The 27209-nt window shown below is 43.4% G+C and overlaps 2 protein-coding genes across 12 annotated transcripts in view; one reads left to right on the top strand and one right to left on the bottom strand.

Annotated features, from left to right (window-relative positions):
- The window catches only part of LOC147918055 (uncharacterized), a 33982-nt gene extending 25105 nt beyond the window's left edge, over positions 1 to 8877 (bottom strand). For both annotated transcript variants that reach the window (XR_015556030.1, XM_087447811.1), the window contains exon 1: positions 8310 to 8877. Coding sequence is in view for 1 of the 2 variants with exons in the window: in XM_087447811.1 (XP_087303937.1) it covers positions 8310 to 8695 (386 nt within the window). In the remaining variant the exon portion in view is untranslated. The remainder of the gene's footprint in view (positions 1 to 8309) is intronic.
- LRRC8D (leucine rich repeat containing 8 VRAC subunit D) overlaps positions 8712 to 27209 on the top strand; it is a 112198-nt gene continuing 93700 nt past the window's right edge. For 4 of the 10 annotated variants that reach the window (XM_087447793.1, XM_087447781.1, XM_087447765.1 and 1 more), the window contains exon 1: positions 8712 to 8966. The gene's annotated coding sequence lies outside the window, so the exon portion shown is untranslated. Of the gene's footprint in view, positions 8967 to 9485; positions 9836 to 21183; positions 21459 to 27209 lie in introns of those variants that run through there. The other 6 variants (XM_087447779.1, XM_004420865.3, XM_087447755.1 and 3 more) reach the window with 3 other exon arrangements.

Raw genomic sequence — 27209 nt, 5'->3', positions numbered from 1 at the left:
CCCCAGTAGATAGTTGTATGTCACAGCTGCACACCCTTCTAGTTGCTGTATGTGGGACTCGGCCTCAGGCTGGACGGAGAAGTGGTGCCTCGATGCGCACCCGGGATCCGAACCCGGGCCGCCAGCATCGCAGCGCGCGCACTTAACCACCAAGCCACAGGGCCGGCCCCAGATAGGTAGTTTAAATGTAGGTTGCATATAGGAAACGTGAAGCACTTTTGTAGGGAACATTAAGACACGGTATAAAGAAATGTTTCTCTGTTATAGAAAAAACAATAGTGTACACAAAATGATAAAGGGCAGTTGCCCCTCTCTGCCTCAGAACCAGGGACAAGGGGGAGTGGTCGAGGCACTTGTGAATTGCAGAATGAGACCCAGCTGGAAGGGGACAGGCTATTCAGCCCCAGCAGGATTTTGCTATTCAGGAATTACTCCAGGTTTGCAGATGTTCTGGTTGTTAAAAGTGCTGGAAATTTGGATATTTACGTGACATTTCCTGATTATTAAATATTGGCAACAGGGGCCTGCCCAGTGGCGTAGTGGTTAAGCTCACGTTCTCCGCTTCGGCAGCCCAGGGTTTGCCAGTTCAGATCCCGGGCACAGACATACGCGCCACTTATCAAGCCATGCTGTGGCAGGCGTTCCACATACAAAGTAGAGGAAGATGGGCACGGATGTTAGCCCAGGGCCAATCTTCCTCAGCAAAAAGAGGAGGATTGGCAACAGATGTTAGCTCAGGGCTAATCTTCCTCACCAAAAAAAAAAAAATTATATATATATATATACAGGCAACTAATTTAAAATTTTGTAAGAAAATACTATGCAGTTGCAACACATCTGTAGGCTTTGGGTCTACAGTTTGTCACCTACGTATCACACAGAAAGAAAAGAAACACTAACATAGTTAACTCACAAAATTCTTACTCCATTAGAAAGAGAGAAAAGAGTAGAGATTTTAGGAGATGAGGCAAATGTTAATGAGGAAAGCAGGAAGAAGAGCTATCTATTAGAGCTCAGGAGATAAAATTCCAGGGGATATCATAGAATCTTAGGAATGGAAGGTACCTGGTCACCTAGTCTCATGTATTCAGATTTAGACTTAGATTTAGACTCATGGCCTTAGCTCTCCTTGGGCTCAGGTGCCCTGCCTGGGCTGAGCAAAGGCTCTGACTTCGAGAACGATCAGGAACAGGAGATGGGGCTGCTGCCTCCTCTTCTACATCGGCGTTGCCCAAGGAGCAGCTCTCACTGGGACAACGCTGACTTTCAGTTCCATGACTACAACCTCTCAGTGGAAACTTTATTTTCAAATCATCTCCAGCCCGCACTGTTTTGAAGAGCTCAGACATAATAATCTTTCAAACCCAGAGTGCTGGAATTTCACACATGAGTAAGAAAACCCCCCAAGGCTGGCTTCCGTCTTCCCGTCCTCCACATTCCTCTCCAGCTCCAGCACTGCTCAGCCTCATCCTGCCATTTCAGGTTTCTGACTGTGCTCATCTTCTCTTCCCACAGACGAGAGCTCTGAGGAAACATCCTCACAGAGGGAGTTCCCTGCAGATTTTTAAACAGTCAACTCACCATTTGGAAACAGCAATTACTCTTTCTTCCTCTTTTCAAATGACCGTACAAATTAGTTTGCTTTGGGGGCTGATTTTGTTTTGTTTTGTTTTAAAGCATTGCCCAATTCCTTTTTATGGTGCTTTTTCTCAGGATTTTTGTGCCATTTCAGCTTTCAATTGGCAAAGCTATAATTAAGGTTCCCACTTGCTATTTTATATCACATCTATGTCCTTTCATTTCACTTAAACCTTTTCTTTTAGCCAGATTAGAAGACATAGCAACTTTACTACACAATATGAGAGTTTTAAAGGAAGTAATATGTTACGAGCAAGTGAATGTTTAATCTGCTCTAACTTATTCTGCTCACTATTCTGTTACTTTGCTTAAATATTTTCCTTAATAAGAATACAATTTAGGACTTTGGAATTATTATTTTGCAATTTTGTCTAACTCAGCTCAGGTTGTTTTCCTTTTCCTGTTTGCTGGGGGCTAGGAAAAAGGTAATATTGTCTGCTACGTTTCTTCTTTGCCACATAAACTACTAGGTGCTGTTTTACTAAAAAGTCTGGATTTGGAGACTCTGAATATGAACGCCTTTTCTCAATTAACAAATACTTAGAGGACTGCATGATATGAAAAAAATCTCTTCCTAGGAAAAATTTTCCTGAGTTTATATTGATTAAAAATCTGGAAAAAATTCGTTTATTAAATCATAATTACTGAGGGCCTACTATGAGCCACACACTATTCTAAATACATGGGGTAGTCAGTGAGCAAGACAGATAAAATGTTGTCTTTAAAGGGCTTATATTGTAGCAAAGAGAGATAGATATGAAACAAAAAATATATATAATAGGGGCTAGCCCCATGGCCTAGTGGTTAAGTTTGGCATGCTCCACTTTGGCGACCCAGGGTTTGGTTCCCAGGTGTGGACCTATACCACTAGTCGGCGGCCATGGTGTGGTGGCAACCCACACACAAAATAGAGGAAGATTGGCACAGATGTTAGCTCAGGACCAATCTTCCTCAGCAAAAAACAAACAAAAATATATATATATATAAAATAAATAAATGATAAGTGCTTAGAGAAAAATAATAATGCAAGGTAAGAGGAATGAGAGTAGGCAGGGAGTTCCAGTTTTAGATATGGTTGTCAGGGTATGCTTCCCTGAGTAAATGACATTTAGGAGTGGGGGATGCAGATCATGTAAGAACCTTGCAAGCCACTGTAAGGACTTTGGCTTTACTCTGAATAAAATGGGGAGCTATCACAGGGTTTGGGCAAAGGAATTTAACATGTAAGTTAAAAAGATCACCCTTGGCTGCTGTTGACAATAGATGATAGGGAGGGATGGGGCAGGAGTAGAAGCACATAGACTAGTTAAGCAGCTAATGAGTTAATCCAGGAGAGAGAGGATGGTGGATGGAACTAAGGTGGAGCAATGGAGGGGTATATTTAGAAGGTAGAGGCAACAGGATTCCCCGACAGTTTCAATGTAGGTTGTGAGAGAAGACTCAAGGATGACTCCAAGGCTTTTAGCCCAAACAACTGGAAGGATGGAGTTGCCATTTACTGAGAAGGGGAAAGCTGTGTGTGTTGCACAGGTTTTGAGGCAAAATCAGGAGTTTGTTTTGGAACTTGTTAAGTTTGAGATATCTATTAGATATTTAAGTGGGAAAACTGAGTAACCAGTTAGAAACACAAATTGGAGCTCAGGAGAGAGAACTATGCTGGGGATATAAATGTGGAGTTGTGGGCATAGAGAGGGAATTCAAAACTATCCGACTGGATGAGCTCCTCAAAGGAAGTGAGTGCAGGGTCTTGGAAGGCAAGAGATGGCAGCTTACCAAAGAGAAGAGAGTAGTTGATGGTGTCCAGTGCTGCTGAGAAGTCAATTAAGGACCAAGAATTTATCACTGTGTTTAGCAAAGTGCAAGTCATCAGTTATCTTGTCAAGGTCAGTTTTAGTGATGTATTGGGAATATTGGGAGTATTGAGTATTTGGGAGTAAAACCCTGATTAGATTGAGCTGAAGAGAAAATGGGAAGAAAGGATTTGGAGACAGTGAGTATAAACAATTCTTTTGAGATGTTTAGATGCAAAGAAGAGAAGAAGAGTGGGGAAAGTAGGGTCAACAGAAATGTTATTCCTTAAGATGCGAGAAATGAAATAATAACATTAAAAAAAATAGTGATGGCATTCATCCAGCAGGGAGGGGAAAATCAATGATACAGAATACAGGGACAGGGCCGGCCCTGTGGCTTGGTGGTTAAGTGCGCGCGCTGCGATGCTGGTGGCCCGGGTTCGGATCCCGGGTGCGCATCGAGGCACCACTTCTCCGTTCATCCTGAGGCCGAGTCCCGCATACAGCAACTAGAAGGATGTGCAGCTACGACATACAACTATCCACTGGGGCTTTGGGGGGAAAAAATAAAATAAATAAAAATTTAAAAAAAAATAAAAAAAAAAAAAGAATACAGGGACAATTGCTGGAGTTATCATTTGAGATTGGATGAGATCTGATGCAAAAGGGACTGGCTTTTGACAAGAGCATGAATGGTTCATCTCTAGTAGCAGCAGGCAAGAAGGCAGAGAGTATGGGTACAGATCCTCAAGTGTTTGAATTTGATGTTTCTTTATTTTATTTACTTATTTTTAAAATTTACCCAGTGAAGGGCTATCAAGAAGCACTTGTTCAGATAGGCAACCCTAATTTTATCACTCTATGAATCCATTTTAGAAGCTATAGGTCCATGTCTTTCTTCTCATTGTGGTAAGACATGTACCCTTAGTTTTTCTAGTTTCAATTTCACCGTATTATTTCTAACTTCAGCAGTCTGGCAATTTCCCTTCCTCTTTGGACCTTATGTTACGTCAATACTCATGGAGGGTTACCCCACACACTCCGCCCAGTTCCATTTCCTCCTCACTGTTCTCCTCCCTCGACCTGCTCATTTCTAGCGTAGTCTCCAGCATTTCAATTTCCTCAGCTGTGAAGAGGGGACACAATTTGCTTCCTACCTTGAAGGCTGAGAGTTTAAATAAGTCTAAGAAGTGAAAAAGTTTTAACCGATGTAAAGAAATAGAAGAGGAAAGTGGGAGGTAGCACAGAAGAAGAAAGACTACTGCTTTACCATTTGCTTAGGCTGAGCCCCTACTATATAATTTCAAAGCATTATATGTATATGAGCTCCCAGATGTTGCATATTATGTTAGCTGTAGTATTTATAGAGTCACAATAGGTTAAGAAATCTGGTCACACTTACAATATGTGGGCACACTTACAATAGATATTTCTTGAGCAATGCCTATGTTCTAGGCACTTGGCTAAGCCCTTTCTGTATATAATCTAATCCTTGGCTTCACAATAACTTGAGATATGTATTATACCCATTCCAGAAACCAAGAGAAGTGAGAGAAAAAGAAAGAGGCTCAAATAATTTGAAATCCTGCATCTCTTTAGCTCTTCAGCATTACTGCCACTTTCCAAGCAAATACAGTCTACATTTGTGTATGGTTATGCAGGTATATCCAGATTTAGCCCCGGCTCCCCAGAGATATTTTTCACTTTACGAGGAATTCATCATGATATTATTCATAAGCTACTTACTGCAGTGTATTTGGGATCCATTTATAAAGCTTGATTTCTGCACAATTTTTCAAAAATATGTTTACACATTATTGAAATTCATATTACTTACCACATCTTGGGCACTCTACTAGTTGATGAAAAAAGGAACAATGCAAAATCACCCCTCCAAGGAGCTCAGATTCTTCTCCAGCAGGAAAGTCAATTATTCATTCATTCCATAAGTACTATTGAGTGCCTTAGGGCATGCCAAGTGCTATAGTTTAGGTAAGCAGAAATCAACTCAGAATTACAGTACTTGGTGAAAAGAGATGCACATACAATGGGCCTTTGTCTTACATAGTCCTTTAGACAGTATTGTGAATAAGTGCTTAGACATCTAGAGCCAGGCTACCTGACTTAAAAGTCTAGCTCTGCCACCCAAAGGCTGTGTGATTTTGCGCTACTTATATAACCTCTCCAGGCCTTTGTTTCCTGTCTAAAAAATGAGGATAGTAATAGTAGCTATCTCAGAAGGTTGCCATGAGGACTAAAAGTGAAGATATGTAAAGTACTCCGAGCAGTGCCTGGCCCATCATAGGCACTGCACTAGCTGTTGTTAGTGTGATACAGATTTACCATGTGCTGGAACAGTTGCCAATTCCCGACCACAACTCACAAAGGACAGAAAGTGCTCTGTAAGTTTTTGTTGAATAGAACTTCCTTGAAGCCATATTGGGTTTCCCCCACCTCATCCCTGCAGACATGTCTCGAGTAGCCTCAGATTCCTTTTCTATCATATTTCTTACCTTTGAATCCAATGTCAAATCCAAATTGTCTTTTGCTGCCTCCTTCCTGTTTGTTTTCCTTGGAGAATAGGGGAGGCAGACAATTTTTTACATCCTAGACCGTCAGAGTGATCATTCATTATTTGTCATGGGTAGAGCTCTTACTAATTTTATCTTCAAAATTTCTTGTTTATTATTTTTCTTGTTATCAAAGTAATATGTGCTCAACATAAAAACAATTCAAATATACAGAACTTTGGAACAGAAAGTGAATGGCCCTGCTAATCCCACATCCAGAGATAAGCACTGTTAACTGCTCGTTATGCATGCTTCCACATTTCCTCTAAGCGTACATTTAATAACATGTATATTTCATGACAAAAAATACAAATAAAAATGGGGTCATGCTATTCATATTGTTTTGCAACTTGCTCTTTTTTCATTTGTAGATTTTGGACATTCTTCCATGTTGGTAGAAACAGAGCCATCTTATCTTTATTAATGGCTGCTTAAGGTTTCCGTCTACATATTGAGCATAGTTTGCTTAAGTAATTCCTTACTGGGATTTTGTTTTTAGACTTTTACACCATTACACGTTTCCTGTATTACAAACAATGCTGTAATAAACATACTGGTACATATGTGTAAATATTTCTGAAAGACATAATTTTTGCACTCATATGCCCAAAGTATAAATTCCTAGATGTGGAACTGCCTGACCAAAAATAATTGCACCTATTTATTTTATCCAAAATTGCCAAATTGCAGGGCCAGCCTGGTGGCATAGTGGTCAAGTACGTGTGCTGTCGGGTGGCCTGGGGTTCGCAGGTTCGGATCCCACGCGAGTACCAATGCACTGCTTGTCAAGCCATGCTGCGGTGGCGTTCCATATAAAGTAGAGGAAGAGGGGCATGGATGTTAGCTCAGGGCTGATCTTCCTCAGCAAAAAGAGGAGGTGTGGTATCGGATGTTAGCTCAGGGCTTATCTTCCTCACACACACACAAAAAAGAATAAAAAAAAAGAAAAAAATTGCCAAATTGTCCTCCAAAAAGATTTACCCAATTTGCACCCAATTTACCCAATTTTCACATTTATATGAGAATACCTGTTTCTCCACATTAGCCTGTTTCCTTAGTATTACTTTTTCTTTTCTTGGTTTATACCAGTATTGAAATTACATTTCTCTCAAATCTAGAATCACAGTTTAAAACCCAGGGAAGATCAAAACGTGGAACCAAGTGTTTTTACAAACTACAAAACATTCCAAATTAATTATAATAGGGGGGTGTTTTCAATAAAAATACCACACCACTAGATGATAACAGTTTTAAAACTGCTCTAACCTCCTAGATGGGCAAATCTGGTACTGTGATTAGATCACCTGTCACACAGCTCCCGCCCACACACCTCCTTCTCTGTTGGGTGTGTGGAATAGGAGAGGCTGCTGGCATGAGGGACAGGGCAAGAAAAATGAGAGAGCAAAAGAAGGTCAGAATGGCTCAAAGTCTAGTGTCATCTTGTAGTACTCTAGGACAGTCCCTCCAGTGTGCTCTGGACCTCACTGTTCATACTCTTCCCTGTCAGGCTGCTCTTCTTCACTTCCGGTGCCTGATGAACAAGTGTTTACTATCCAAGGGTCAGTTCTCTCTGAAGCCTTTCCTGAAACCTTAGAAAACCAGTCTGTTTAATGCCTCACTATATCTGCACCCACACCTTCCTGAGTATCTGTAACATTTTGTGCAGCCTGCTTAATGAAGCACATTTAGATGCTGAGTAAATGTTGATTGAACATTCACGGACATGGAGACATCTTGGGAGAAGAGAGATGAGACTTCCCATTGTTCACAGAAACGGGTGGATTCAGATAAAAGGAGATGTTATTGAAGTACTGAGGTGGAACCACTTGTCTTCTTAAAAACCAGACAATTCCAAACACCCCTCCTGCCTATGTCTTGACCCCCGCTCCTTCCCGGAACCCACGAAAAAGACTGCAGATATACTTCGATCTTACAACAAAAACCATAGGGAAAACTATCAGCTTGGAAAACACCTCTTAGCAGAAGACAACCTTTCATCTGCCTGCTTCATATACAAGACATATTTGGCAAAAAGGAGTGGGAAGAAAAGAGTAGATGCAGATTAAAAACTGACTCTCTAATATATTTTAACAGCGGAGACAGAACGAATGTGGCTGGGGAGCTATTCGTGCCGAGATAAAAGTTGTGCGTGCCCCAAATCCCACGTAAGTACTTTTTCCCTGGGGTTGGAAGCCGTTTAGATGATTTTTACGCAAATTTCCCCCTACCATTTCATTGCGTTTCTCCCCAAGTCTTAATATCAGAGTTTTAGTTAACAGGACAGAACCCAGAAAAGGCGAAGGTTCCTGACCTTGCCTCGCTCGCGCCTGGCCACAGCGGCGGCCTGGCACCGCGCCCTGCCCAGGTGGCCGTTTGACAGATAAGTGTTCCGGCGACGGCGATCTGCGGCTGCGGCTCTTCCCCGCCCCATGCACCTGCTCGGCGTCTAGGAGTCTCTGGCCGCCGGTCCCCGACCCTGGGCCACCTCATTCGCCACACACGCCCCTCTGGTCGTCCGGCCCGCGCGGCTGCGGAAGCGCCCCGACCCTCGGCGGGCGCGGCAGGACAACCGGGGAAAGTGCTGGCAATCACATGGAGGCCCCGGCCCGCCCCATTGGCTGCGACCGAGCCAGTCGCGGCGCTCGCCGGCTGCGGTTGGTCCCGGAGCTGCAGCGCCTGCACGGGCCCGGAGTCCATGTTACGCTTTGTCTAATTCCCCCCGTTACAGAGTCATGTGCTGCTGCTCTCGTCGCCGCCGCTGCCGCCGCCCGTGGTGCCCCGGCTCCTCCGCCGCGCTTCGAGGTGGCAGCCGCGGGCGGGGCCGCGGGAGCAGGGTCCAGGGCGCCGCGCGCCTTCGCCGCCCCGGCGCGTCCCGGTGCAGCCGCCGCCCGCCGCAGGTGATGCCGCCACCTCCCGCCTCAGCCTAAGCCGTGGCTCGGCGGCCAAGCTGCCCGGCCTGCCCCCCAAGGTTGGTGCGCACCCCTCCGGGGCAGGGGCCGGGGCTGCGCGGGTGGGAGCCGCGCCGGAGCCGAAGCGGCCCCTCGCTGGCGCAGGCGTCCTGCCCCGCCGCGCCGCGGCCTGAGCGGAGGCTGCGGCCGGGAACTGGGGGCGAAGGCTGGGGGGGTGGGTGTCAGGCGGCTAGTGGGGCCGGCCTGGGTCCCCGTCTCTGACCGCCCGGGTCCGGAAGACTGTTCCGCTCTGGGCCATTTGAGCGGCGGGCGCCTGGGCCGCTGGCGGTGGGCCCCGCGAGAGGAGCGCGCGCACTGCCTCCCTCCTGCGCCCCCTCGCGCGCGCCCCCCTCCTCTCGCGTCCCTCCGCCCAATCGGAAGGGCGGGGAGACCCGGTTACGGCTCCGCGGATTCCTCCCGGAGGTGGGGGTTTGGCGTCCGGCCTTGCTGGCCCGGTGCCCAGAAGGTGAGCCCTTTAACTTCTCCAGAAACGCCTCCCCTTCGCCCCCTTCCCGCGCGGGGAGGGAGGGCCGCGCCCCGCCCCCGCGCCAGGGGGAGGGAGCAGGGGGCCCGCAGGTGCACCCAACCCGCCGTGGGCCATCTCCGGGTTGGGTACCGGTATAATCCGCTTCTAGCTTGTTTGGAGGCGTGGGCACTCAGGAGCGGACTTCTGCGCGAATCCTCTCCTGGGGCTTGGAAAGGAGGAGGATTTGGGGGTGGTTGCCCAGAGAACCATCACCGCCGCTTGCTGGAGGGTTGATAGGGGACTTCCTTTTTCTGTCCCCCTTTATTTGGGGGTATCCGTTACAGAGAAAGAAATGAGTCTTTTTGGTTTCTTAAAACGCCAGCCGCAGTGAAGAAGAGCTGCTGCAGGTCCGGGGGAAGAGAGGTAGGTGTCTGCTGGAGGGGGACAGGTGGGGTGTGCGACCCTGGGGCATACGCTGTTGGGGGGGTGTGTGGCAGAGGGTGCGAGGTAGGCTAGCGGGAAAGAAAGCGCAAAGGTGAGAGGGACGAGCTCTCAGGAGGTAGGCATAGAGATGGGGAATGGGTATGTCTTGGGGAGCCCTAGCCGACTGTGGGCCCAACTTGAGCCACTTGGGCTCATACATGGTGCCCTCTGCTTTGCAGAGTTCATTCTTTCTTCCTCGTTGACTTAGAAAAATATTTCTTGTTGGGCAAAGAAAGCTATGAGGACGTATTTTGAAAGAGATACAAAAGGAAAGAGTGAGCTGACTTCTGGAAACTTTCCTTCGCAGCTTTGATAATAAAATTTCATTCAGACAACGTTTATTGAGCAGCTATTACGTGTTCTCTGCTGGACGTTGTAATTCTGGTCTGCAGTAATGTTGGGCTATTTACCTCATTAACAACCAACAGGCACTTCCAAGTGCCAAGAATGACAGTGATTCAGACCTTGCCACCAAAGCTTCTGGGGCCTCTCCTTACAGACTTGTGGGAAGACTCCTGAACCATAACCAGTAAATGGGGTCTTCAGACAGTATTTATGTACAGTCCATGAAAGCTGACCAGACACCTACCATCAGCCAGGACAGGGATAGAGCTGTGGCTTCTCCTGTCCTCGACGTCAGTTGACTAAAATCTTGTTAAAATGTAAGAGCAAGATAGGAAAGATCCTGAGATGAAAATTAGGTAGTGAAAATAAGGATCCTGCAAAGTTGATTTGAAGTATTTGGTGTCTATAGGTTATTTAGGGAGCCTCCCATAAAATCATTAGGTCATCCATAGAGCTGGGGGAAAAAATTCCAAAATCTTGAATTGGCATGGTTTATTTATGTATTTGAACATTTTATCTTAGGTTTGTCTTGTTTTTATTGAGGGTGTGTCTGTGTACTTTGTTGATTAAAACTGAACACATCAGAAGGTTGGAGAGGAAACCGTCCTTAGATGACCCAGTCCCCCGGTCCTTCCATTACCATGTTGAGTAGTGTATGATGCAACAGTTAAAGTATTGAGCCATATTCATATCCTTTTCTCCCTGCCAAGGTTTACAGAATTTTAAAAACTTGGTCAAAACTTGGCCTTTTTTTTCTCATTTTCATATTGTGCAGGGCTTTTTGATTAATTTCAGAAAATTTTGATATGTTTGTCATGTTCCAATAGCTAAATTGTTTTGGTAGCTGTATTTTGCAAATGAGACTCGGTTCAGTCTCAATACTGTAGGTAAATTGGCACTAGCTATGAAAAAGTCAAAGCTTTGTCAAAACTGTATTCATGATCACATATGTTCTTGAGGTAAGGAATTTCACATATTTTTCACGTGTAATTGGAGCTGATATTTGACATTCTAAGAAACAGCAGTCAGTATTTATTGAGTACCAGCAGTAAGCAGAGAACCAGAGTGGGTGCTGTGGTGCCTTAACAAGGAAGGAGAGGATTGTTGTACTGACAGAGAGCAGGACTGGTACCCGTGAGGATACCACTAGAAGCAAAGGATTGCGTTTGCCTAGGAGGTCAAGGAATACTGAAATGGAAAGGGTGTTTGGAGCCAGAAGGGAGTGTTCTGTGTGTTGGGGAAGGGGGAAGGAGCACGGATTAGGGAAGCTTTGAGGTGTGTCATAGGTCAAAAACAGTAAATAGGTTTGCCTGGCTGGAGCAGAGAACAGGACTGATGAAGGAAGGGAGAGGGAATCTGGTTAGTGGAAAACTTGAACCACAAGTCAGTGGTGTTAATCATTTGCCTCAAGAAGAGTGGTTCTCAACAGGGGGTGGTTTGGCCTCTCCAGACATTTGGCAGTGTCCGGAGACATTTTTGCTTGTCATAACTGGGAGGCAGGAGCTACTGACACCTAGTGGGTAGAGGCCAGGGATCCTGCTAAACATCCTGCAATGCACAGGACATCCCCCACAACAAAGAGTTATCCTGTCCGAAAGGTCAGTAATGCCAAGGTTGAGAAACCCTGCCCTAGACAGTGAACTCATAGGCTGCTGTGAAGTGCAGTTAGGTCTTGGAACAGGCATTGAAGGGGGTGGTTCTTGATGTGTGAGGAAGGACATTGAGGTTAGGAAGCCAATCTAGGAGACTTCTGTTGTGCTTAGGCCTGAAGTGCTTGGGATCTGGGCAAATCTGAATCAGAAGAAAAAGGCATTTTCAAGAGATCATGGCAGATGAGCTAGCAGGACAGTATGATATTGGGTAAGTGGGAGTCGTAGAATCAGATTTGGAATTTTAGAGAGGCCCTGGTCTAACTTCTTTACTTTAGTAAATTCTTACACTTGCTAGGCAGACTCTGTTTAAATACCCCCAGGAACAGGAAACTACTTCTGAAGACATGTCATTCTATCTTTGGACTGTGCGTTATGATTATTATTTGAGGTGAAGACTGCTTCCTTGAAACTTTGTTCCATTGATTCTATTACTTTGGAACGACCCACTTCCACAGGACAGCCCTTTTAATTCACAAAGACAGTATGATGTCCCCCTTCCCCCAATTAACTTTTCTCAATGCAAAAGAGTCCCAATTCTTTTCTCAGTCCTGCATGGGACATGGTTTCTAGCTGTCTTCTCAGTTTGTCAGCATCTCTCCTGAGGAGTAACAGGTGTCTGGAATTGAATATGATAATTAAGATGTGATCTGCTCAACAAAGAGTACAGTAGGACAGCTGTTTTCTGAGACCAAGGCATAAGCATCTGCTTAATGCAGCTTAAGCTTACAAAACTGCCTTTTTTCTTTTTTTTAAGCAGTGCCTAGCACAGACTCATGGATAGGTTCTGGACCATCAAAACTCCCAGATATTTCTTCTATGAGCTGCTGCATCCTGTATTCATTGGGCGGATTTTTTTGGTGAAGTTGAGTGGAAGTTGTTTGGTCAGTTTGTTTATTTTTGTCACTGTTCAGTGCTATCTTATTTATTTTGGTCCAGTCTTCAGGCCTTGTGAGATTTTAAAATCTTGACTCTGCCTTCTAATGATATGACAGAGGAGTGGAGGATGACTTTGCCAAAAACTTTGTAATCACTTATATTAATGCTACATGAAATTCAGTAGTTCGGCACTGCTGGTCCGATTTGAGAGCTGGGGGTGCTGAATGATGGAGGTGAATTCCAGGGGTTGATTAGCCCTGGGTTTAGGGGCGTCTCAGAAATCTGTGTTTGTGGCCAAACTACATTACATTTAGCTCTGGCAGATGTTTGCACTTAAGGTGCCCTTTCAAAATTATTTGAGTCTGTTGCAAGCTTGTGAAATCTGTACTCCATCCTCTGGGCTCTTTGTAGTTCTGTTTAGACATCTGGAAGAGAATTTCTAATGTTCTGTGCAAATCTGAAGCTTGCCAGATCAGAGTTGCTTTTGAAATTTGTGAAGAGGTAAACAGGATAACTGGTACCGGCAAAAACCACGTACGAACTTGGTTCCCACTCAGACTAAGCTCTTTTTTCTTTTCTTTTTTTTTTTTTTTTTTTTTTGCTAGTATGCCCCAAATACTTACTTAGTGACAGCTTTACAGTTGGGGAAGGAGAGAGGATTGGGGCTTAGAAACAAGCCTTTTTCCCCTAACTGGGCTTTAGCTCGTCATTGGTGTAATTTCATACTTATCGGATTTCGTGTGTCTTCACTGAGAGGACTTTAGGAAATTACCATTCTCAGGTGTCTTTTGAAGCAGGCAGGTGAGAAATCTTTGGTAACTTAGTGTCAGGTTCTCAGATGTTCTAGATCTATCCAACAAATTAGATTTGAACAAATTGTTTGGTTTAGGTGATAGCCATCCAACAGTGTCAAGAGTGCTAGAACAAAATTCCAGATCTCATAGCAACAGGTGTACTCTCTTTGTTATGAATGTCTGTTGTGCCTGATCCCTTGCTGGTGTGTTATCTGTCCAGATGGTACAATCTGCCTGTGCTCACTTCTGTACTGGCCACATGGGGAACCTGTCTACATCCTCTGGGGATGAAGGATATTCCTATGAGAAGGAGGGATGTTTTATGAATATATGAGATTTCTTGAGGGGGAAAATATTTGAAAACCCTCGGGTATTGTCCTTTTATACTTTCAAAGACCGTATCAAAGTTGAAGTCACCTTGGAATTAAGGATGCAGTGTATCATTTTGAATGGAAAGATAGAATTTTATAGACGGAAGGGATCGACACGTGATTTTTATGGGTGAGAAAATGGAGGCACAGGGTGGCGATGTGATTAGCTGCAGCTTACACATGTAGTGACAGAGCAGGTGTTAGAATCCGTCTGCCTTAAAGACCACAAATAAAGGCTAAGGATAAAGATTTCTCCTCTGCTTGGAGGTGTGTAAACAGTGGGGTCCCTCAGGTCTTATTTACATAATTGATCCAGAAGAAGGTGCACACAGTGGAATTTCTAGGTTTACAGATGACAGTAAGCTCTTCTGGATTATGAAATCTCTAACCAATGGGGATTTACTCCAGGAAAACTGTACTAGGATATGTTAGTCATCAAAAGATTTGCAGGTGAGTTTCTTTGTGGGCAAATATGAGGTCAGGTATTAATCATGGAACTGTTGTAGGATGGTGTTTTGGTAGGAAAACCCAGGAAAGGGCTTCGAAAATACTTCTGCAATATTGTCCCAACTTGCTGTTGCAGATTAAAAAGGACAGGAAATGCTAAGCGTCATCAAAAAGATTTTGGAAACAAAACAGAAAACACAGTCTTAAGTGAGTTTCCACTGTGCTTTGTTCAGAGCATGGACACCTGACTTTAGGAAGGACACCAGGGCTGGCATGACCGAGGTAATGGTGCGTACCTAGGAAGTGTAGACGTTCATGCTAGTCGGAAGCTCCATGAGGATAGGGCCTTGCCCATCTGTTTTTCTGATAAAAATATTAGGATTTCTAGTATCTGGAAAGAAGACAACTGGGAGGAAATGTTATTGAAGCCCATGAAACCACTAGGATAGGGACAGAGGAAACCTGGATTATTCACCTAATCCCAGCAAACTGGAATGTGGTATTTCAGTTGCCTGCTTCCTTGTCTGTAGGCTCCAGTGCTCTGTCAATGTGGTGAAGGCATGATGTATCTGTCTTGTTCTCCACTGATTTCCTGGTGCCCCACACATGGCAGGCCTTCCATCCATATTTGTTGCCTGAAGGAATGCCTGAAGAGGTGTGCCTTAAAGCTTTGTAAGAGAAAATTCAGGTTGAATGCCAAAAAATATGGTACCAGTTTTTCTTAACCCTGGCTGGCATCAAAATCAGTCTGGGGAATATTTTAAAATTATAGTGCTGAGACCCTTCCCCATTCCCTTTGAATCAGAATCTCTGGGAGTGGAGTTTCATTTTGAAAAAAGCCCTTCCTGCCCGAAGGGATTCTGTTGTGCAGCTGAGACCCAGAACCATCGTCTTACGTAGCTGTACACAAAGGCTGGGTACTGACTGAAGACACTTTCAAAAAGATTTTGAAACATTCATAGCTGAGTGGCCCACAATTGGTTATTAAGACAAATAGGGAGCTTTAAGGATACATCTGTATCCTTGGAAGGTGATGACCAAGACAGTGGATGGTCCGCAGTGTGGCCCTTGGTGCCTTCATGAGATACTGCATCCTGGGCTAGATGGCGTGATGGGGCCAACTCGCAATCCATTCTTGAGCAGTCTTTTCTAAAGTGGGTCCATGAAGACAGTTGCACCAGCTGTGGAAAAACAGGAATAAAGAAAATGCAGCAAGCTTTTAGTTTTAATTTTAGTGCTAAGTTTATTCAATTTAAAGGGTCTTTTTTTTTTTTTAATCTTCGGTTGTCCTTCCTACTCTGAGGGGTTAATATTTTTTTTCCTTTTATGAAAGGGTGGTGATGATTTGCTTTTTGGTGTCATTTCTTGGTCATCTAAAACCTGGTAATTTGATGACAGTCTTCCTTTTGAAATTTTACTAGTCTATGAAATCAGAAGTCTGGGAAGTACTACTGCTCTGAGGTTTTCAAGATGTCTGTATCCTCCTCTTGACACCTGCTGTTGGGGAAGGCTCACATATATCGACGTTAGATTCGATTAGAACATTTCTTTTCTTAAAAACCTTTTTACTTTCCTCCTCTGCTTGCTGGTAATAGTTAGGAACATTGCCAAAGAAGGTTTCACTTCCCCAGCAACTCATAAATCTCACTGCTAAGTCTCAGCATCAACACATCACCAGCACTGCAATGAATTCTACAAAGCAGGGAGAAGAAAGGAAGTACAGACAACCCTTCTCTCTGAAGGATGTTGACCACCAGGAACCTGCCTCTCCAGATCTCACACAATGGAGACAGGACAGATTCATGGCTGTCACAGTGGGTACGAAATGCCCTGAGTCAAAATTCTCTTCATGGATTGTTCCCAACCCAGGTCTAAGAGATATTTGAAAATTAAAATTCTTGGGAAAATGGCCCCCATGGTGCTTGCAATGACACCCTACTGAGTAAGCTTTTAAAATCAGTTTATTATCATATATAACTAGTTTTTTTAAAACTTAACTGGAAGCAATTGGACAGTTTATGGAATACCAAAAGTTATTAACAACTGTTTATCAGGCATTTACTGATTGTCCAAACCTGTGCCCTGGAATTTACATGCATTCTCATTTAATCCTCAAAACAGTCCTGAGTGGAAGGTGGACTTAACTGCCACTTTACAGATGAGGTAACTGAGGCTTGAGAAGTTATGTGATTTGCAAAAAATCATACAGAAGTGGTGGAGATGGAGGAGTAGTCTTGTTTATTTCAAAGCATGTTCTGTCATCTACTGTTCTCCTTTCTCTTAGATTTCTTTGAATTCATTTTATAATAACTATTTCTGTTAAAAAAACAAGAGATTTGGAGGTGTTAAGGAACGTTACAACTCATGCGGTTCATGCTCCTTATTTATGGATCAGATCTGAAATGTGGGAACCCAGCTGTGAAGAGTAGAGCTGTGGTGGCACCCAGGCCTTCAGGCCAGTGTTCTCATCCGCGCACAGTGGTTTTAGAAGAGGTCAACCTGTTGGTAAAATCACTTGAGTGAAAGTTTATCCTAGAATTGAGAGAGTAATTTAAAACCACTTATTTTGGTGCTTTCTCTAGTCCTATTCTCTTTTGTCACCAATATTGGTGATAGAATGCCACTTGTAGTAGTACACATGAAGCACCCTCCTCCTAATTCGGTCTGACCCCACAACAACTACTGTACACAAATATATAAAGATGTAGCTAATATTTGTTAAGGTGTTATATCCAGGTGCTTGCTGAATAAATGCTATAATATGTATAATTGAAAACAAATAATCATTATCCGTATTCTCTAAGTAAAGAATGAATCAATAAATATCCTTATATCTATAATATATATTTATAGATTTATTATGCTGAAGTATAATCATTTCAGTGGAGTGAATTCATTCTGTTAGAGTTTCTACCTTAACAGTTTTATTTTTCATATTAACATTTAGCCAATAATAAGGTACAAATTGGGAAATGGTCTGCAGTGTTACACAGCTTGCACAAATGCACCCCCTTCCTATACATACATGCAGAGAGAGACTTTTTTCTCTAACTTAGTTCTTTTCAAATATTTTTCTATTATGGAACATTTTTCTTTTTGCTTAGTTCTAAGTTCTTTTCCTTATAAATTATTAGTACCTGGCAAATTCTGTACCAGGCAGAAACTTTATAATTCCATCTGTAATTACTGCACTAACCGGAGAGAGAGAGAGTGAGTTGGAGGCCTGGGGCCTGGGGGTCTCCAGGGAAGGCGAAGACCAAACACTCCTGAAGTGGGGCCTCTGTAAGACGATTTATGGCAGCTGGTACTCAGCCTCAGGGGAGGGTGATCAGGAGGGAGTGGGGGGTGGACCTGGACTCAACTAGAAAGTACAGGTCCTGTCTAAAGGAGTCTGTTTAGCAGATCTATTCAGCAGCCAATTGTTGCCATATGGGAATGTGGGCCAGTCTTGCCAGATCTTCTGATTTTTCACTGTAAGCCAGAAATCGGTATTATTACTTAAAAATCTCCTGATTTTAAAGGTTGGTTAACTCAATATTTTAAAGATTTTATTTATTTATTTTTTCCCCCCAAAGCCCCAGTAGATAGTTGTATGTCATAGCTGCACATCCTTCTAGTTGCTGTATGTGGGACTCGGCTTCAGGATGGACGGAGAAGTGGTGCCTCGGTGCACGCCCGGGATCCGAACCCGGGCCACCAGCATCGGAGTGCGTGCACTTAACCACCAAGCCACGGGGCCGGCCCCAGACTCAATATTTTAAATAAGAACTTTCTGCAGACCAAACAAAATAGCTTTGTGGGCTGGATACAGCCTGCAAGCTTAGGCCCTGAGAGATAGACAGCCCTTTAGTGGCCAGGTAAACGGAAGTGTAGGATTTGAATAAAAGCACAATATGCTTTTAAAAGTCAGTTTAAGTTGAAACAAATCAAAACTTGATTTCAATGTTATGTGCTTCTCCCACTACCACCCGAAGCAGAACAAAACAAAAGCCCCATACTTGTAATGGTAACAGTTTCTGCCCTTTGAATTTGGTGTATTATGTCTGGAGTAGATGCATTTGAAGGTTATCCTGCCTGAGGAGTAATAGATTTAGGGAGAAATATGCAGAGTTTGGGAGTAAAGCAGCTAGGAGAAGATGATACGGGTATGAGGGAGCAGGGGACCCAGTGGTAAGAATGAGAGGTAAGTGCCACTTGGAGGTGAAGAATGGGATCATCTACCCCAGAAGATGAGGGAAGAGGAAGACTTATTTATACCTTGAAATTGTTTTGGGGGTAATAGGGAAGAAAAAAGAGGAGTCCTTACATGAGAAAGGGACAATTGTGACCTGATAAATATTTAGCAATAGTGCAGAATCTATGTGGGTGGGCCAGGGTTCTATTATTTTGCCGTTCCTAGTGTGTGCATGTTACTTTGTGATGTGGCTTCTGCAAAAGGAGAATTGGTATGAAAAGGAAGGGAAAAGGTTTATGTCAGAAAGGAGAATATAGAGTGAGGGAAAGAAGAGGGGCCCACAGAACAGCAGATATCAAAAAGTAGGCCAGAGGGCCAGCCTGGTGGCGCAAGCGGTTAAGTGCGCGCACTCCGCTGTGGCAGTCCGGGGTTCGCCGGTTCGGATCCCGGGCACGCACCGACACACTGCTTGGCAAGCCATGCTGTGGCGGCGTCCCATATAAAGTGGAGGAAGATGGGCATGGATGTTAGCCCAGGGCCAATCTTCCTCAGCAAAAAAAAAAAAAAAAAAAAAGGATTGGCAGATGTTAGCACAGGGCTGATCTCACAAAAACAAAAAAAACAAAACGCAGGCCAGGAAAGCCAGAAAATGTTTGCATTGTAGGAAGTTGGATATGTTCGAGCATAAACCAACACTCATATTTTTTTTTTCCAAACCACAGCATTGACTGAGGGGGTTTGCTTGGCAGCCCCCAGCTCCCAGATGGCTGTGGACATCAGCTTGTTTTGCTTGTGGAGGGCTGGTGTGCTCAGCGCCACTTGGAGCAGCCCCCACAGTCCCTTTGTGTGAGCTTCGAGGTAGCACAGCTGCCTCTGCCCTGTCAGGGCAGGCTGCTTGGAGAACAGTGTAGGCAGAATAGAGAGGGATTTAGCCCCTCTCCCTTGGCTGGGTGCCCGTGTGCAGGACATGACCTCAGACCTGTGATGTGACCCTACTGGGGCTCCTGTCTTTAGGTTTATCTGCTTTTCTGGGGAAAATCCTTCCGTTATTTATACTTTGTTGTACATACGCCCTCTCTGAAAGAGAAGAGAGGTGCTATTTTAAGAGATCTCTATCACCAGCTGAGTCTAGACTCCTAGCCTAAGAGGGGATTTTTAAAAGCATTTTTCTCTTAATCATCCCAAGTGTAGCACATTGTTCCTGGAATTTCAGCATTTTCTGGGAAAGAAACCTTTTGATTGATCAGCAGGTTTTATTCAGTACTTAGGACTGTCTTCCCTGTATGACCTGAACTTTGTCTTTCTCAGCTGGTGTAACTTTAAATTTTTAACACTTCAGTTGCTTCCAGAATAAAAGACGCATTTTAAAAATGTGCCCCCTGGGGCTGGCCCAGTGGTGTAGTGGTTGGGTTTGTGTGCTCTGCTTCTGGCGGCCCAGGGTTTGCGGGTTCCGATCCTAGGCGCAGACCTACGGACTGCTCATGCAAATTAGAGGAAGATGTGTACAGATGTTAGCTCAGAGCTGATCTTCCTCAGCAAAAAGAGGAAGATTGGCAGTGGATGTTAGCTCAGGGGCAATCTTCCTCACCAAAAAAAAAAAAAAGAAAAAACACCAAAAAAAATGTGCCCCCACGTTAGTTAGTTTAATGCAATAAGGGTCTTTGTTTTTTGCTCCTTATGGAAGCCAGTTTGTAGTATTGAGAGAATGGGTGCAGATTTCCTTGAACTGTTGCTGGAAAGAAGGAAAATTCTTAAAATTTCACTGTTTGTTCTTCCAGGGACTCTAGTCCACAGATGGAAATCCTGGAAGGTCCTGTCAGGAAATGAAACTTGTAAATAATCTTTGTGCTAGTTTGGGGAGCTATGGATTAACAAATTGTACAAGAAAACTTCTTTCACTTTCTTATAAAAATGCACTTAAAGAAGAACACAATCGCAGAGACTAATCTATTCTGGAAATAATGATAGGAAGCACTTACGTAGTACTCACACGTGCGCGACACTGTTTGGAGCACTTTGCATGTGTTAGCTCGTTTACTCCTCCCAACAGCCCATTTTGTAGCAGAGGACACCAAGGCCCAGTCCCCAGTCTGGCTGCGCTTCCCCGTCAGCGTGAGCATCACGGCAAGCAGCCAAGGAACTCAAGGCCACATAGCTAGAAGTGGCAGAGCTGTGATTTGAACCCAAATTGTCGTGGCTTCAGGATCTGTGCTTCTGAGGGCTGCATTGTTGCCTCTTGTACTCATACAACAAGGATCACAAATTTGCTTTAGAAGCTTCTTTTGCTTTCTACATCACCTCAGCTTTAAACTCAGGATTAGGGTTTGATTTAAAAAAAGAAGGAAAATTATACTCCTTCCCTAATACCTCCTCCCCAAACCAAATAAACAAACAAAATTGTGGAGAGACAGTTTCCATCTAGGAACAGAACGCTAAAGGGTCTTCCTGGAACGCTGTACTAGAATACTGGACTGGTCATTCTCAGGGCTGCATTTGAGGGCTTGTGCCATGACAGCCTCACTCTTGGCACTGCATTGGTTTTAAGAGCACAAAAACTGTTTTACTTTTACCACTGGTGGATTTGGTGAGCTGAGAATGTTTTTAAAATTGCTTTTTGCACTTAATATAGGGCCGTGGGAAGGACCAAGGATTTGGAGCCTAGAAGACTTGAGTTCTGGTCCTGGCACTCTCTTCTACTGACTGTATGACCTTGAATTTCTCAAGACTTGGGTTTTATCCTCTGTAAATGGTGGAGGGGATAAGAACGGCAATATGATTGGTTTGGAGAGGAAAAGCAGCTGTTGGATATGACAGTATTTTATAACCACGATGGCCATGTGTGTTAGGCGGTGAGTGGACCCAGCAAGCATATCCTCTGTGAGTCTCAGAAGTCCTTTTCCACGGGTGAGTGGTGAGGTGGATGCTTGGGAGTGGTTGGGGAGGGTCTGCATTGATCTGAACTCCTTTCCTTTCCTGTTCTCTCCTTACCTGTATTATAGTGTGGACGTTGACTCCGTTTCTGGCCTGAACTCCTTTTCTTGCTTTTTCCCCCTCCGAGTTTGGGCTCTCCTCCAGTTTGCCTACAAAGTGTTGTTTGTTGTCCCGGGGAAGCAGGCGATTCTCTGGGCAGCGACTCTGTGGCTGCAGGCAGTTACTGTAGTTCAAAGCAAAAAGCCAAGCTGGAGTAGGAGGGACACTGACAGGGCTTGTTCTTTAGAATGTTCCACATTGATATTTGAGGGAAAGAAAGGGGAGTAAGAGATGACTTCTCAATAGAAATATTATGAAATGCCCTTCATAACAGAACAAAATTGGGTAGGGAGAAAGGGCTTTAAGAAATCACTGCTTATTAGTTGGAAAGCAAGTGCTTTTTTTTTTTTTAAATGAAAACAAATGCTTTTTGAGCACTTACAGTATCTGCAGTGTATTCTAATAGGATATGAAACATAAGTTAGTAATAAAAATAGCTATCATTTTGGTGCATTTTAGGTGGTCTGCTTTGGGCACACTTTTTGTGTTTTATTATGACATCAGTCATGAAGGCAGGTATCTTTTCCTTTTTTCTGGTCCCATTTCAAAGATTATAAAATTGAGGCTCAATGTGTTTAAATAACCTACCAAGGGTTATAGTGCTCATAAGTAACTGGAAGAACTTAACTTTGAACCTAGGTCTGTGTCTCATCCACAGTCGGAAACGTAGGATACGCCCCTGCTTTCAGGGGCATGTAAACAGTTGAGTATAATCCAGCACAGCGTGCAGTATATGCTGTAATTCCTGCATGGGCTAAATTTTTTTGATCTTTGCTCAGAGGAAGGAGAGACTGATTTTGACCGGAATGATCCGAGGTTTCACAGAGGAAAATAATGAGCGGGGCCTTGAAGGATGAGCAAGATGTGACTGGTAGGGAAAGAGTGGGAGAGCTGAGGGCACCTTGGGGCAGCTGAGCATGGAGACAGGAAAAAGGATGTGATGTGTTTGGGGGAAGTGCTGTGACACGGTGAGGGATGCAGGAGGAAAGGAGGACAGGAAAGTGGTTTGGGACAGATTACAGAGGGCCTGGAGTGTCCTACTAAGGAATTTGGCCTTCATTCCACTGCCTTGGAACGTTATTCCAATAAAGGTTCTGGAGAAGGGAAATCATTTGCTCCAGTCCCCGACTCCACTGATGGTGAAGAAGAGTAGAATGTCTGCAGCAGAGGTTCCCGACCCGGCTGCACCTTAGGGCCACCTGGGAGTTTCTTAAATGTACAGACTCTGGGAACAAGCCCCCTCTCCCACTGATTCTTGATGGTGTAGATCTGGGGTGAGGCCTGGGAAATCATGTTTAAAAGGCCCTGCAGGTGATTCTGAGTGCAGCCAGGTGAGGGAATGTGTCCTATAGGCATTAGGACATCCTGGAGAGGGTTCTGGGCTGAGGCTCATTGTGGTTTTGTCATTGTGTGGATGATTTTTAAACCATGGGAGGGGGGCTAATAATCACATCTTGGGGAAGATCTGTGTATTTAGGTTTTAGGCTTTGCTTTTTATTCTCTATGAATATTAAATAATCTCAGAGCATTGTAATTTTCACATTCTTATCTAGAATGTAATGGCTCTAATATTTACATCTTTGTGCTTAATTTCCCTTTTTTGTTTATTTAGAAGGAAATGGAATATGTAGGATTTCTTTGGTGACTGGCTCTTCATCATAGAGCTCATGCTGTGTGAGAGACTGTTGATGAAGAGACAGTCACCAAGGAAACCCTACATATTCCATTCTAAATAAACAAAAAATGGTGGCTACAGAGCTAACAGTTCAGTTCTTCAATCTCTTAGGAGTTGAATGAAATGATGGTCATTTGTCCATTTCCTGGGACCCAGCCTGAATTTAGACCATTTTTTCCAGATGTTACAGACCTCTCTTAATCCCATTTCTTGAGTTCTAAAATCAACTACTGACTTTTAAAGTACAGTTTTTGCTGGAAAGGCAAATAGTTCTACCAAGGGAGAAGTGATTTCTCAACATTAAAGAAATTAGAAATTATAATTTATGCTTAAAAAAATAATGTTAGTCCAAGTTTTAGCTCTCTTCTCTCTTCCTCCTCTGCTGTTCATTATTCTGTTGTGTGTTTGCAAACCATTCTCATGACCTTCTGCCTGTGCGGCATATTTGTAGTGGGGCCAGATTATACATACACCACTGATTTTTTCATCTGACCTCTAAATTCAGCCTTTGAGCCCCTTCATTTCTTTGAGTTTTGCTAACAAAGTCATCTTGTTGAAAGGAATATTATTTCCCATGAAACTTTACTGATGGCGTCTGAAATGATAGGATCATACTTTTTAAAGATTTTATTTATTCATTTTTTTCCCCCCAAAGCCCCAGTAGATAGCTGTATGCCATAGGTTCACATCCTTCTAGTTGCTGTACGTGGGACTCAGCCTCGCGTTGGACGGAGAAGTGGTGCCTCGGGGCGCGCCCGGGATCCGAACCCGGGCCGCCAGCATCAGAGCGCGCGCACTTAACCGCTAAGCCACGGAGCCGGCCCCAGGATCATACTTTTTAAAGTTCAGGCCTAAGGTCCTAAAATTTTAAACATATCCAATTTACTATTGCTTACTTAGTACAGTCTTGGCATTTCAGGTCTAGAGGTGGTTACTACCCCTTGGGCATCCTAGCCCCTCCCTGGAAACTAAAGGGAGCACAAAAATGAAACCCAACTTTTTGTTTTTCTTCATCTCCTGTTAATTTAAGTAAGTCAATTGGCTCGCCCTCGTTTGCCCTTTTTACACCTCCAAAATCAATGTTATGTGCAAATTTGATTATAACAGCGTATAATTCTAAGTTACTTTTGAATACAGATTGAATACTGTTCCTTGTGGTCCTTTTCTTCATCATACTTGTAGATGTATCCAGGGTTTTTCTTTCTAGCCTTTTTAACTCCTGTGTAGTTCTTGTAGCCACACAAATTTCAGTTGATTTAGTGATCCTGATTTCATGAGACACTGTATCAAATGCTTCCCCAAGATCAAAGAACACGGGGTTCGTTGCATTCCTTTCTCTTGCTAATTCAGTTGTGCTGTAGCCAGGCAGTCCTGGAGCCTTGCAATCCAGGATTCTGGTCAAGGTGAGGAAGCAGCTCCTCTTCCTGGCTTTTCCATTTGCAAGTATCTTTCCCTTTCTTTTCAATATTCATTTATTCAGCAACGATGTAGCAGGCTCTGCATCCTTGACGCCCTACAACCAGTGGTTACATTCTTGCTGCAAAAACGAAAACCTCTGAGCCTTTCACGCTACTCCTTCAGCCATATCATGGGACTGTTCCCCACAAACTTGCATGCTGGAGAAAGCAAGCCCAATCCAACTGTGCCCTGTTGGTAGTAAAATATGTTGGTGAAAAGTAGACGCTGTGGCCAGACAGGCTGCCCAAGTTCTGGTATTTGCTAGCAGTGATACTGTGGTCAAATTATTAATATCTCTGTGTCTGTTTCCTGATCTGTAACATGGAAGTAATGGTAATTCCTGCCTCATAGGATTGTTGTCAGGAATAATCGAGTCAATACATGTAAAGTGGTTGGAATTTGTTTAGCTAGGTTTAGTTTAATAATTGATGAATAATCTTTCAAAAGTTTATAATAAGGTTTCTGGATTTTCCAGGCACTTTGTTTCTGTTTCATGCTATTTGCCTTAGTCATTCCACTGCAGGCAAAGGAAAGGAAATGCAAATCAAACTACCCGATTTTGCCACCTTAAATTATTTGTAAACTGCTTTTCTTCTTTGTCTCCATTATAATAGGTAATTGAGAATTGATGTATTCAGCAGACAGAGACGTGTGTGGCTTATTCTCTATCAACACATATATTTTGATACCTTCCGATGTGTAATTGCACAGATGCTCATATATTTTTAAATCCTTTTTAAGAACATTATTCTCTCAGTCATGAACATTATATTTATTTGACTTGTTAGGACCAAGCCTTCTAAGTTGTTGGATTTTTAATATATATGTATTTTTAATGGATGCCCAAAGAGAATTAAAAAATATTTTTTTAAATAAGGAAGCAGAAATACCCACCACAGAAGATGAATAGACAAAACATGCCTTCCAAAGAAAAATGTCGTATAGGACAGTGTTTAGTCTACACCATAGATGTCACGATCAGCAGTCAGTAAATAACCCAAGGCTGCTCGTTGCTAGCAGTCTCTGCCGCGGACATTTTGAATACTCTTAATTTGTGTACAGGTATTTGCATTTAGTCAAACTTTTGTGGTTTCTTGCTATTCTTTCATATTTATGCTCACCAAATCACAGTACATCAGTCACTATGGCCCACTTTACACATATATTTGCATACTAACTGAAGAATGAGAGGGAAAACTTGGGAAAAAATGTATTAAGATTTTGTCCATCACGGTTTGACCAGTGGATCTATCTTATTTATATTTTATAAAATAATATTCAGCTGTAGCCCAAGAGCATATTTAATTTAATTTATACCAATTTATATTGCTGGGGCTTAAAATCAGTTGGCCTGTTGCAAAATACATGTTTAGAGTTTACACTTTACAAAAATTTGGCAAGATGATGAAGTAACATGATGCAGTTGAGAGAGAACATTATAAGTTGTGTTTTAAAAGTGAGATTCTTCTGTGTAAAAGATGTGTAGCACAGAATAATAAATCCATAGCCAAAGTGCACCCACTCATTTCTCTTCAATTAAAAGGAGGAAGAACAGATGCAGGGTGAATTTTAGCTCCATTATCTACTGCTTTGAGAAAATGACTTAACATCCGTGAGCTCCACTTCTTCTAACATAGTGATCAAGACTCCTCCCTGCAAAGGCAGTTCTGAGAATTCAGTGAGGCAGGGCATGTGAGGGTCCTATGTAAGTGTTGCTAATTCTTTGCAATGTGGGTGAGTTCATATGTGTGTGTTTGGAAGCTGGGGAAACTGAATCACTGAGCTCAGGGACATACAGCTCAGGCCTGTAGCTACCCTGGCCCGTGTTTCTAACTTGTAGCTAGTCTTCCAAGTCGTGCTGTGGGCTACTCATAGTAGCTTTCCTTCTCATCTTGCGCAAAACCAGGAAACTCTGTGCCCAGGAGGGAGCCTAAGCCATCTTGCAGGCAGATTTTTTAAAAAAGATGATTTGCACCTTCTTGCTACATTTTTTCCATGAAATGACACTGGTTCCTTAAAGATGGCTAATAACCCTCTGTGGGTAAATGCCAATCAAGCCAGCCAGTTGGCTCTGAGGACATCTTCCTTGAAAGCCATGGCCCAGGTTTTGCAGAGGCCAGGAGGTGAGTGTGAGTGCCAGAGACCTCCTTCACAGAAAAGCCTGTTGATTTTGCTGCCCTGGAAGTAAAGACAGAGAGAGGGACACGGATGTGAAGGTTGCTGGTACAGAGAGGCAATCTCTTAGGTAACCAGACGGCTTGTCATTTTCTTATTCTTGTTTTTAAAATTCAGCTGTAATAATGGCCAGGCATCCCCATACTGAGAAACCTCGTGGCAAACATTTTTAACAACCAGAGTACGGTCTTTCTCTTTTAAGATGAAGAAAGATAAGCAGCATCATTTTTAGGTATGAGTTTATCATTTTCTCTTCCACACCCATTAGTCCTCAGAAAAGCTATCTCTTGTCGCTTAATTGGGAGCCTCTAAAATGG

Source organism: Ceratotherium simum, chromosome 2 (assembly GCF_057802395.1).
Source record: "Ceratotherium simum simum isolate JZ-2026a chromosome 2, ASM5780239v1, whole genome shotgun sequence".
Taxonomy (NCBI): Eukaryota; Metazoa; Chordata; class Mammalia; order Perissodactyla; family Rhinocerotidae; genus Ceratotherium; species Ceratotherium simum.
The sequence above is the reverse complement of the archived record's forward strand: the minus strand, read 5'-3'. Positions and strand labels throughout refer to the sequence as shown.